This window comes from Strongylocentrotus purpuratus, unplaced genomic scaffold (assembly GCF_000002235.5).
Source record: "Strongylocentrotus purpuratus isolate Spur 01 unplaced genomic scaffold, Spur_5.0 spur5_contig_866, whole genome shotgun sequence".
Taxonomy (NCBI): Eukaryota; Metazoa; Echinodermata; class Echinoidea; order Camarodonta; family Strongylocentrotidae; genus Strongylocentrotus; species Strongylocentrotus purpuratus.
In genome coordinates this window covers 555,024-567,998 of record NW_022145575.1, presented here as the reverse complement: position 1 = coordinate 567,998, position 12,975 = coordinate 555,024, and the positions used below count along the sequence as shown (strand labels likewise).

The following is a 12,975-nucleotide window of genomic DNA, read 5'->3' as shown; positions in this document are numbered from 1 at the left end:
ATTTGTTTATTTTAAAACTCAATCGAATATAATTGTTAAATACGTGTAGGTCAGACCTCAATGATTTATGAAAATGAACCTTGCTCAATGATTTTATTGTTTCATTGCGATCACAGGGAGAGCAATATTTTTTATTATTTGTAAGACAAGCCTCAACGATAAATATTTGTGTTCCACTATGAATAGCACCTTGTTCATGTGAAGAAGAGGTACACATGTAGAGGCAGTGTCTGCCTGTCCACTATGGAGTATGGACTATAGCCTATGTAATTAGTTTACAACTACCGGTAGCTTAAAGGTATAAACCAGTCCCGGTCATGTGATTGCATTGGTGTGTACTGCAAGGTTCTGGAATCATCAAAATGATAAGAAATTTGGCCTAGTCTTGGTAAAGCTACAAGCACTGTACACAGAAAGATGTACATGGGACTCCCCTATATCTATCCATGCCGGATAGATATGATAATTTAGGCGAGGCGTCAAAAATATCGATACCAGCAGGCTGCCGCCTCACGTATTGGCGCATCGAGGCTGCAATTACGGCCGAAGCCTGGCTGGGGCAATTATTTTTCACTTATTAACCCAGCCGGCTAGCGCCAGGCTGGGATCTGAGGCTCGGTTTCCATTCGAAAGGCGGCAGCCGGCGCATGCTTTTGAATGCCATTTCCTACCGCCAGCGGTAGCCGGCTGAGCTAATTTAAAAAATGCAGCCAGGAAGCACAAATGCAGTTAGCTGCCGCTGGCTGGTATATTTATTTTTGACGCCTCGCCTTACCAAATCAATTACTAGGCGGTTTCCCAGCAAAATTTGTATCATCACGTATAAGTCAAAACATATTCTTTCACATGATTGGTATTAAGAGCTTCCATTTATTTTTTGGAGAGGGGGGCGTTTCCAAAACTGGTCTATACCTTTAAAGTTTTATGGATATGGGTACAAGTTGATTGGGCTATCAAAAGAAGAACCCCTTGGCATGGCAAACATGTGTTGGCATTTTATCAGTGTTTCTAGTTTCGGCTCAGCAAGTTTTCATATTTACCAGGGTGATCAACTCCACAATAAAAAAAATGCAAACAAACAAATTGAAATTTTGGAGGAATGGGAACTTGTGCACACATGATTAGCACAATGCACAAAGTCCTTTGTGATTGGTTCCCTGGAAGGGGGAAAAGCTAGATGGGATTCTTATATGCTTTTTGGTGCCATCTCAGCCATATTTAGATGCATTTTGAAACCAATTTCATGACTAAAATTTCATAATTAATTTTAGTTGAGAATGAATTTGAACCTGTAAGTTAAAGATGTTTATATGCATGGGTATAGTCATTCATGAAGTAGGCAACTTGACGAACACTGAGCCAACAGGTATTACGCTCCCGTACGGACGTACGCATAAAGGGACAATAGTACGCAAGGGAGCGTTATACCTGTTGGCTCAGTGTGCTGCCCTCTGTATACCCACACATGAGCAACTTTTGATGAATTTTTTTCAAAACGGTTGCTTCAAAATTAAAATCTGTTGCTGAGTATAACACCACTCGTGAACCAGCCTCTATTAACACTGTTCATATACTATATTTATATGCAGACTATATACAAATGAAAATTCATTGGAACTCAATGTAAAATTTGATCGAATTCGTAATACCCATTGACTTTGTTAATATTGATTTGAAGGTCAAATCACAGCTCTGTGGTTGCCTACACTCTGCAAACAACTCTACCTAGAATCAACACCAATCCCCATTTTCCATGAACAAATCAATTTGAATACAAACAAGTCTGAAAATGAAAGAATCACAGATTGATATACTGTCTACACATACACCTACAGTATAATCAAACAGTTTTGTCGCAAAATTTCAGGCGTTCTGAGAAAAACAACACTTGTTTTACCATGAGTTTATGCAAGAACTTTAAATACAGAAGTCATGACATGAATATACATGTACATTGCTGAGTTGTGCATAGCAATTGCACCACAAATAGGTAGTGGATACCGGAATATTGCTTTTTGATCTGAAATGCTAGTAGATTTTGCAAGAAAACAGTGCTTTTGCAATACAATAAATATTTTAAAGATCTAAGCTAGATTCAAATCAATAATTTATTAATAATCTCACTTACAAATCCTTGATCACCTAACAGAGTCCTTTTTATCTTCTATTCCAACATTCTTCGTTTCATTTTTTAACACATCTACAATTTCTTTTTCTATTTCTACAGGTTTTTCTTCCGTTTCCTTTGGTTTTTCAAGGTCCGTCCTTCCATTATCAAAGTTTGTTTCCTTTTCTTGTTTTGGTTGGCTCTCTTGTTTCTCCTGAGCCTCATCCCGCTGTTTCTCTTGGCTTGACTTTTCTTTCCCTTGTTCCACTTGTTTCCTCTCCTGATCATCCAGAGGCTGTTCTTGCGATTGCGGCAATTGCTGCCTGGAACGCGCCTCTTGAAGAATCTCTTTAGGTACATCGGCTGGACATGGGTACGTTCCGACACCGAAGGGACGCAGATGATAAACAAGGTATTCCAGGTTGTACAGAGCGGCAGGTGGAATGTAGTGAAAGGTTATAGAGTAATCTGAACAGCATCCTTCAAAACCCTGCAGACAGGATGAAGAATTTATATTAAAAAATTAAAAATGATGTGTAGATGGATGGGGCAATACTGCAATATCATGATATCAGAGTGACAGGGTTTTAAGCATTTCATACCCCATTGGATGCGAAAAGCTAATGTGGTTAATAGATTAGCCAGTGTGCGCTTGTAACAATGACTCCTGGCTCGTTCGTTCGTGTCTCCTTAGATCAAGATAGTTATGTAAAGTTCCTTAATTAGAAGTAAACTAAATTAAATTAAGTTCTTCCATCGCTCGATTGCTGCAATGGCCGTTTCATTAACAAGGGACAGGTCTTCATCTGTGCAACCCGTTCCGCCGCACTGCAAGAGGTGGTCCATCGTCTGAGTCTCTCCGCAGTCGCAGAGAGTATCTCCTTCATGGGCATAGCCCCATCTTGCCATATTGACCTTACACCGCCCCATTCTCGTCCGCATTCGATTTATGCATTGCCACTCCGGCCACTTCAGGTTAAGACCTTTGATGAGTACGGGCTTGGCTGATGGTGGAGGATTCTGTTCAGGTGGTGGGACAGAATCGAGGAAGCTGTGTCGGGATATAAGTCGTTTGTGGGGTTGTAAGTATCCGTGTAGCATGTGTCTGTCATCTGTCGCCTGCTTCATCCGTTCCTTTAGGCAGGTGTTAGTGCGCCTTTGGTTAGGAGATCCAATGCCAGCGAGGTGATATATCTCCTCAACTTTTGTTGGTTTCAGGCAGCCTGTTATCTTTCGATAAGTGTTATTGAGTGTGGTGTCAAGCTTCTTCACATGGGCTGATCTGCTCCAAACTGGGCAAGCATATTCTGCGGATGACATGCATAGAGCAACATCTGCACTTTGTACAGTTTTGGGGTCAGCGCCATAGTGTGAAGATGCTAGCTTCCCGATGATGGCATTTCGAGATTCTACTTTGCCTATTGTCTTCTCGATATGTTTCTTGAATGATAAAGTACGATCGAGTTTTACACCTAAATAAACTGGATGCTCGCAGTGGTTAAGTTGCACATTGTTCCACTTTAGCTTCAGTTCTCTCTTTGCCTCCCTGTTCTTCAAGTGGAAAACACACACCTGAGTCTTGGATGGGTTTGCCCGTAGGTAGTTTGCTCTGTAGTACTCCGAAAGGCTTGCGAGCGCTGTGTTGAGATGGAGTTCAACAGCTTCGAAGGTACTATGCTGGGCTGTGATGCAGGTGTCATCTGCATAGATGAAGTTTCGAGTGTTCTCTGTTGAAGGGATGTCAGCAGTGTAGATGTTGTAGAGTGTTGGCGCCAGGACGCCACCCTGGGGGAGACCGTTTTTCTGTTTCCGCCATCTGCTCTTCTGCCCATCAAGTTCGACAAAGAAGCGTCTGTTCTGCATCATCTTCTGAATGAATCTGATGAGTTTGAGGTCATTTGTGATGTCATGAAGTTTTGTCTGTAGCCTTTGGTGATTGACAGTGTCATAAGCCGCAGATAAATCCACAAATACTGCACCTGTGATGAGGTTGTTCTGAAAACCGTCTTCGATGTGTTGGGTCAGGTTGAGAAGTTGTCCCGTGGTGGATTTTCCTGGTCGGAAACCTGCCTGCTCACAGTTCAGTTGGCTGTCAACGTGAGGCCCAATTCTGTTGAGAATAAGGCGTTCAAGCAGCTTGTATGTTTGGCACAGGAGCGAGATCGGTCGAAAGTTCTTGGCTTCGTTTGAGTCCTTTCCTGGCTTGAGGATAGCGACGACTTTGGTTCGGAGCCACTGTTTTGGGACACAGGTGTTCTCGATGCAGTTGTTAAACATGTCTAGCAACCATTTCTGTGCTACAGAGCCCATGTGTTTGATCTGCTCCGATCTGATGTCATCGATGCCTGCCGCCTTGTTGACGTGTAGCGTGGAGATACCTTTCTGTAGTTCTTCTTCAGAAATAGGTCTTGTGAAAAGAGACATGTTCTGGTCAACTCCAGGTAGTTTGTGCCTGTGTGAATTAGTCGTCTTGGGGGCCTTTCCATTTTTCAACAGCTGATTTGCTACTTCGTCAGCCGTAACATTATAATGCTGTTGAGCTCTGGTGCTGTCAATTCCGAGCTTGCGTATGGTGGCCCACGCTTTCCTGCTGCTGTGTCTTAGGTCTGTTGTTTCAATCATGTGCTGCCACATCTGCCTATGTCGTTGAGATATCCTTGATATAAGCTCTTCTCCAAGGTTGATGGTATCCTCTGAGAAGGCATCTGTGTCGTAGGCTGTGGTGTAGTTTGCCAGAAGCTGACTTGATTCCTCATCGATGCCTGGAATGTATGTCGTGCGGCAGCCTCTTGGAATATGTCTACGTGACACCTTCTTGACTATATCTATGAAGGATTCATAGTTCTTTGGATCTGCAGGGAGATGTGTTAGGGCATGATCAAGGTGTTCGGTGAAAGCAGGCCAGTCTGCCTTAGCAAAGTTGAACCTGCGCTTGAACGGGGTCTTGTTTGGTGTGATAACTGCAGTCAGTTGAATGCCGATGGGTCGGTGTTGGGATCTTGGAATCGGCTCAGCTACAAACCTACGACTGGTGGGAGCAAGCAGCCTGCTGCAGAAAACTAGATCCGGGTTGTAACGTCTCTTCCAGCGGGCACTGGCGAAAGACTTTGGGAGCTTTGGATCGTGGATTAGTTTTAGGTCGTTGTTTTGGGCCCATGTTTCAACTAGTGCTCCATCATCTCCAGTGGTATCATACCCCCATTGCGTGCTGTGGCTGTTGTAATCGCCAATTACAATATGCCTATTGGTAGTGGTGGAAGGATACGAAAAACTTATGTTTGGTGGCTTGTAGATGGAGGAGATCGTTAGTCCTTTGATTGTCACATTCAGCACTTCGATGTCGTTATTGTGGGTATAGGATGTAGATTCCGGTCTGATCTTCTCGTTCGTGAAGATAGCACTTCCATATTGGCGATGTGGCCGCTCGATGGCAAGCTTCATACCCTTGATCTTGGGCCGTGGATTGTCGCTGCCGCGGTGAGTCTCTTGAAGACATAGCACATCGCAGTTCATTTGTTTGCACATATGTGCAAGGACTTCCTCCTTGGCATCTGATATACCTTCGGCGTTCCATGATAGCACCGTCAGGGCCGGTCGTGAGAGGGGTCCCTCAGCGGAATTGCTCTGGGATGCTGCTCTATTGGGCATTTTCATTATGTTATGTTGGTCTTGATCTTAATCGTAATCTTAATATTACTCTAAGTCTAAGTCTAAATTATTATTATTCTCAATCTTAATCTTAATCTTGATCTTCGAAGTAGTTGCTACAACCGGCTGTGTCAGACACGTTGCCCCGGGGTGCGAGATAGGACTCTTGTTGCGTGCCCCCACTTAACACATTTATAGAATAACGAATAACATTTCACTTAGTTACAAGAATGAAGCAATTAAAATTACTCTCATGCTACGGGGAAGAAAGAAAGAAAAAAAATGTATATCAAAAATTATGTATATAATACTATATATTATGAACCATATATGGTAATGCAGCAGAATTAATGATAGTCTATCATATATATTTTGAGGAGGTATCAGCAAGGTAGACTAAAATATAAAAAAGATAAAGACGTATGACATAAAAAGAATATAATCGAAATGTCCGACTAAGTTCCGTGGCACAAACTCGGCATTATTGGACAAACTATTATTGGATAAACCTAACAATTATAAAGCTTGGTCTTGTTGCTCTGTTCGCCAGCAGTTTAAGGATATGAAACCCCGCGGCACACTACTCACAAAAGCTCTAACAAGCCAAGCTTATACAGAGCCTACAAGTAAAATAATGCCGCGTATGTACCACTCACCCAACCGGTTCAAGAGCAAATTATGATTAACGTAAAACAGGAAAAATAAAAAACAATAAATACCGAATTGTTAACTAAATAATATTAATATTATCAGCACTCAAACACACCCAACGCACACATCAGTACAAAGCGTAACAAAATGCATACATCTATAACATGCATACATGGATATATATATCTACACAAATCCATTAATATGTAATTATTTATATTATTTATATTATTTCATATTAATAGTAACATAAATGTGCATATCTTAGCATATATATTCAAGTAAAGGATATTCAGGTGACGTCACGAAGACAACTCTGATGACGTCACAATTGAAAATTGAGCCACAGCTGACTTTGTTGCGCTGCGCGTTGATAAGACTTGTTGGATGCGTTCCCAGCGTATACGCCTGTTACTATGACTTTGAAGTTTGATGACAAAAACAACGCTATGATGATTTGAAATAATAATCCTTTTCCAAAAAACAAATTTAAGATTTAAAAAACGATGATAAAACTATAAAATGATGATCCAAAATAAAAATCAAAGATCCCAAAAGACTCAATACACTGAGCTTTTGAAAAAGATATATTTTTTATTATTAATTGCTTCCCGGAAAGCAGGTGGATGGACCGCTTTACCGGAGCACCACCAGCACACGTCCGAACTCAACCAATTTACTCCTGGCTAAAACGCTCCCTATGGAGTGGAGAATGTGCATGCATTGTTGTGTGCGGGTAAGCCTGAATCAGATGACCGGGGTAATAATATACATGTATCTGTAAAGCACTTTGAGAGGGTCTTCGGTCCTGAAAAGCGCTAAATAAGAACAAACTATTATTACCGATTTCTCTGATTTTCCCATTATTTTCCCTGTTGGAGTTTCAATATTTCAGAATCATTTTACCAATTTGTAACATCTGCATCCAGTTGTTATGTGTCTTATTAACTAAAGACAGAATAAAAGAGACTGTCTACTACTTTCTTTTGGGTCCATTTGATTTCTGACTTTTTCCTGATTTATGTGAGTTTTCTCAGTCTCTGACACAGTCCCGACTATTTATAGCTGACTGTAAAAAGGGAACTCATTTTCCAGATTTTCCTTGATTTCCAGGATTGCTGGGATTGCCTGGGAATCACTCGAGATTACTTCATATAAAAGGTGGCAAAGCAACATCGGCCAACTACATCGCTATTAACCTCTGCATGTATAGAATAATGAGGTACTCACAGATTTATGAATAGTGTTAATTAGCCGTTAATGGGAGTGTTATTACCAACATCAGTGAGATGAACCCTTTTGAGGCTTGTTCAGAACTTCAGATATGGCACATTAAACCACCACCAAAAAAAAGCTGCCACTTCTTTTAACGTGTAAATGAATAGCAGCTGCACACAACAAAGAACTTGCGTGTATGCAGCACTTGATATCTGTGTTATGAAATACAGAAATGTGAAACGTATTACACTTGATGTCATTATACTAAAAAACGCGTTAGCACTGTTCATGCAATTGTGAGTACCGGTACCTCTTTATTCTATACATGCAGAGGTTAGGGATGTTCCTTTTGCTGCGTCATATCTATAAGACTATAAACAAGCTATTAGGTTTTAACTACCTCGTGAAAATCACTTACCTCATTACGTGGATAATAGATATAATCCCAGTACCAAAAAGAATCCGGGAGGCCTTTAGGATCAAGATGGGCTTCAGGTTGGAACGGATGAAAACGATTTCTTTCCAAGGAATCTCTCGAATCCCCTGCAACAACACCAGCATTTTCAAAGCACTTGCCAATCTCTACATCTTCCGCACCACCCTTCTTGTCCATGCCCCAACATGTGGAAGGATCCTTAAAGGCAATCTCCACCAGGTTCTTAACACCGGTTCTGCTGGTCACGTAACCGCCCCCTCCGCTCATGTAACCCTGCATGACGAAGCACTTGAACTTGTGGCCAAAGTAAATCGACGTATCGGGGGTGTACGATGACAGGAAGTAGCGTAGGTTTTCCACGATGACAAACGTGTCATCATCTGCTTTCAGGAACCAGTCATAGTCGTCCAGGAAGTTGTCGTAGATGTGCTGGAAGGCTCCTCGGGTCTTCTGCCAGAGGAAGTCGCGCCCTTCTTTAGTTGCCACCTTCACGATGGGGACCTTGTCCGATGGTTCAGAAGAGATGAATATGACCTTGTTGCAACGCTTCCCCCACGTGGCAAAGATATGAACGGCCTTTGAATCAATGTTTTGAGGTCCAGTCATTATCCAGCACAAAACACGTACCTTGTCGTAAAGAACTTGTGCAAGGGCGTCCTGACCTGCAGTTTGAAAGAACAAGTGATGTAACAATTTATGTCTTTCCTAATGTTATTTTTTTAATCTTTCTTCCATCTTATATTCCTGTATTTCCTGTGATCTCTTATATAGAGCTACTACCTCTTCTTTCATATTTTCTTCTGATTTTCTATGTACATGTATTCCCTCTCTATTTCAAATATCTTCTAGATCTTAATTCATAATGTACACGTATTTGTTTTCATCCTTCTGTCATATTAGCGTTCTATCTTTCTATGTTATTCTGTGAACTTTTGTACACCACTGTACAAAACTCAACTAATTTCCTATGTATTTCCTCTCTATTTCAAATATCTTCTAGATCTTAATTCATAATTTACACGTATTTGTTTTCATCCTTCTGCCATACAGTATATCTAATAGCGTTCTATCTTTCCATGTTATTCTGTGTTTCTATCATTCTATCATTTCCCTTTCTATTTTTTTCTCCATAATAATCCCTTTTTTTTTTATATCCTTTTATCATTTCCTCATGATAACTTTTCACGTCTTCCTGTTTGTTTCTATTCATACATTTGCCTATCTCTTTGTTTTTTTTGTTATTTTTTCTAAAAACGAAGACATTATAATACACTTTCTCACAGGTTTTTACGGCAAACGGCTGCACAATTACAATACAATTGCATACTGTACCATAAGTTATTGACTGTAATCTCAGATCCCTATTATTAGTAATCCACCTTATGACGACGATGACCATTATTACGGTCACTAACTTCACGCACCCCTTCATCGGTATACCATACGGTATGCAATTGTATTGTAATTGTGCAGCGGTTAGCCATGAAACCTGTAAGAAAGTGTATATTGTTTATAATGACTTGGTTTTTAGGAAAATACTCCAAAAGATATAAGAAACTTGACACGAAACAGGTAAGAAACATAACGACTTTTAAATCGTGACCATTATTTGAATAAATGATGAACATTTATTTGATTTTTGGTATGCTTTACTTTTAGTAGGCTCCATGCCGGAGTTACGGGTCAAAAGTGGATACGAAAGTACAGTCACTATAGTGCCAACAGCTGTTCATATTTATAGGTAAACACCTTAATGGTGTCAAATTCCCCATGAGAGCCCACTACTAGTACTACCGGTATGTGTTTTAACTGGTGTAGATCTGGGCCCTGTCTTGTAAACATTGCGATTAATCATTAATCTAAACTTGTTGTGATTGATATCCATCACAACTATACATGTATCATTGTACATGTATGTACAGTACAAGAGATGGGAGACTGTATTAACTTGTATTGAGATTGATTGGAGGACATGCCATTGAGTCGGATCAATCGTAACTCTTTATATCCCAAGACTAAAATCCAATTGAAACCAATTGAACACCAATTGAAATTTCAATTGGTTTCAATTGGTTTCAATTGGTTCCAATTGGTTCCAATTGGTCTCAATAGGTTTTAACAGGTTTCAATGGGACTTTAATAGGACTTCAGATGGTTTCAATTGGTCCAGATTGGCCCCATTGGACAAATTGCCCCCATTGGCCCCATTGGCCTAGGCCCCATTAGACTTTAATGGGTCCCCAATTGGTTTCAATTGGTCCAGATTGGCCCCATTGGACAAATTGGACACATTGGCCCCATTGGCCTAGGCCCCATTAGACTTTAATGGGTCCCCAATTGGTTTCAATTGGACCAATTGGCCTTAATTTGGACTTCAATTGGTCCAATTGAAACCAATTGAAATTCCATTAAAGTCTAATAGGGCCAATTGAAATCAATAGAAACCAATAGGACCAATGCTAAATAGAAACCAATTGGACCAATAGAAACCATTAGGACCAATAAGACCAACAAAAAACAATAGGACCAATAGGACCAATAGAAATCAACAGAAACCAATAGAAACCAACAAATCTAGGAATCTCATGAATATTCATTATCTTTACACGTGTCACAGAAAAATAAATTTATCATGATTTGTTCTATTCTATTTTCCTTCGGCAATTATTAACCAATAGATTATTTTGTCTAATCATGTTACAATTACATTCACGTTTTAGCAATAGATATATTGATTATATGATTACTAACCAAGAAACAACATGCATATTTAGTATATATATGTGTACGAGCCTGTGTCACTGTAAACGTAACTCTTGAATTCACTTCAAATGATCTATGTGATGAAGTTAATGCAAATGAGATTGGAATATACATGTACATGTACCTAATTAGTGGACAGTTGCCAATATCGATTATGAAGTATCAGTAATTTATCACTGGTTCTTCTAACTGGATCGATTTACCAATTGAATCCCCATTGAATGCCCCTATTGAATCCCAATTCAATACCAATTGGCAATTTTGAGTACATGGAAAGTAAAACAATGGGTACCCATTGAAACCAATTGGCAATTGGTCCCCATTAGAACCAATTGGCAATTGGTCCCCATTAAAATCAATTGCCAGTTGGTTTCAATGGGGACCAATTGCCAATTGGTTTCAATGGGTACCCATTGTTTCACTTTCCATTTACTCCAAATTGACAATTGGGATTCAATGGGGACATTCAATGGGGATTCAATTGGATTTTTGTCTTGAGTAAGACGGGGCATGAAGTTCATATTTAGAAGAAAAACAAAATCAGTTGGTGAATGGTGATAGTGATAGTCAAATTTGACTTATTGCCATATGAATTATGATAATGAATAGACCACTGAATAGGGAGGCGAGTTGACTCAGTCGGTAAAGCGTCTGCCTGTTAAACCACAGATCTCGGATTCGAATCCCACCGTGACCCACCCAGACGGACGACTGAAGCCTGCCTTGTGTGTTAACGTGCCACTCCCTTTTTTTCATAGACGCAGGCTACATAACCCTACAGGTAGTGGAAAACACTCTATCCTTCGGATAGGACGTTAAATGGAGGCCCTGTGTACACGAGAGTCACCATCCTTGCCATTAAGAACCCACCGTACTATTCGTATAAGAGTAGGGCGAACCCTGGTCGTCCACCTGCACATCCCAATCAGGCCGAGTTGATGTACATGTACAGGTACATTGTATACGGCATCTGTAAGAATCTTCAGTATTGAAGCCTGAAGGAGGCACATTGTCTTGAAAAAAAGACCGACCCACAACAAAAAACTGACACTGCACTGAGCACTCGACCGAAACGAAAGCTTCAGTTTCTATCTGATATCAAGGGTTGTGACTTGTGACAAAGTGAGACCGTTTTAACTTTTAGTTTTAGATTTGGACGGTCATTTAATATTAATGTCTGACTGAGCATTCTCTTCATATTCATAACAATTCATAACCTAGACCATGCAGTTTTGGAAACGCCCCCCCCCCCCTTTCAAAATGAAATGGAAGCTCTAATATCACCAATCATGTGAAAGAATATGTTTGACTAGATCTAATACGTGATACAAATTTTGCCGGGAAACCGCCTAGATCTAGACCCTACTAGACCTAGATCTAATTGATATAGGGTCTAGATCTAGGCATATTATTTGGTAAATTATTCTATCTGGACCGAATAGATATCGCGCACGTGTCGCGTAGTTTGGTGTACAGTGCTTGTAACTTTCATTTTGATGATCATTTATCATTTTGATGATTCCAGAACCTCAGAACCTTGCAGTAGAATCTAGATCTACACACCAATACTTAATTATGCTAGATGATTAATTTTTTCTGATCGATTCCACAACGTTTCTTTCACAGTTCAATCGCAGGTCTAGACTATGAAGTCTGGTCTTTTCCTTTAAAGCTAAATAAACAAAAGAAGTCATTCAATCTTTAAGAAATCACAGATTCTAAGGGCTCAGTTACTCTAGAGCAAATCTTCCGTCATATCACTCTCGTGTTAGTCTTAGTCTTACCCACAAAATTATGATGGTGAGAATCTTGAAAATGTTTCAGTTCGCTTTCTAACACTCGGTTCGTGTCGTCCACAATAACATGTCCATCGGGCTGCCGCAGCGCTTCCCCGTTGTTTGAGACTGAATCAAATTTTTGCACATGCGGAGATCTAAGCTCGTTCAGCCTTGAAAATTTCACTGTGGCGTAAGTTATACAACATCCGAAGAATAATCCAAAGCAGAAATTCCATATGAATCCCCTCGTATTCCCTTTGACGGCCGCCATGTCCGGTGTCCTTGAGCCGAACCAACTTCACTTCAAATGAAATGTTTCTATACATGCACGCTCCAAGCAAGTCAAACAGAATGATTTACACGTATCCGGCTGG

The 12,975-nt window shown here is 40.3% G+C and overlaps 1 protein-coding gene across 1 annotated transcript; it reads right to left on the bottom strand.

The window, feature by feature from the left end:
• Nucleotides 1-1,592: 1,592 nt before the first annotated feature.
• On the bottom strand, nucleotides 1,593-12,745 carry LOC115919818 (glycoprotein-N-acetylgalactosamine 3-beta-galactosyltransferase 1-like). The gene is made up of 3 exons (XM_030974185.1): nucleotides 12,608-12,745; nucleotides 8,043-8,722; nucleotides 1,593-2,597 (listed from the first exon to the last, which is right to left on the bottom strand). Exons 2-3 carry the CDS (start codon nucleotides 8,664-8,666, stop codon nucleotides 2,139-2,141), a joined length of 1,083 nt encoding a protein of 360 aa, XP_030830045.1. The 5' UTR covers nucleotides 8,667-8,722; nucleotides 12,608-12,745; the 3' UTR covers nucleotides 1,593-2,138.
• Nucleotides 12,746-12,975: the final 230 nt, after the last annotated feature.

What these genes read in the sequence shown, in the direction of transcription:
- LOC115919818 (XM_030974185.1), bottom strand. Translation starts at nt 8,666, where the DNA reads ATGACTGGACCTCAAAACATTGATTCAAAGGCCGTTCATATCTTTGCC. An exon ending in TCTATTATCCACGTAATGAG is followed by an intron (nt 2,598 to 8,042) that starts GTAAGTGATTTT and finishes TCCTGTCTGCAG; the next exon opens with GGTTTTGAAGGATGCTGTTC.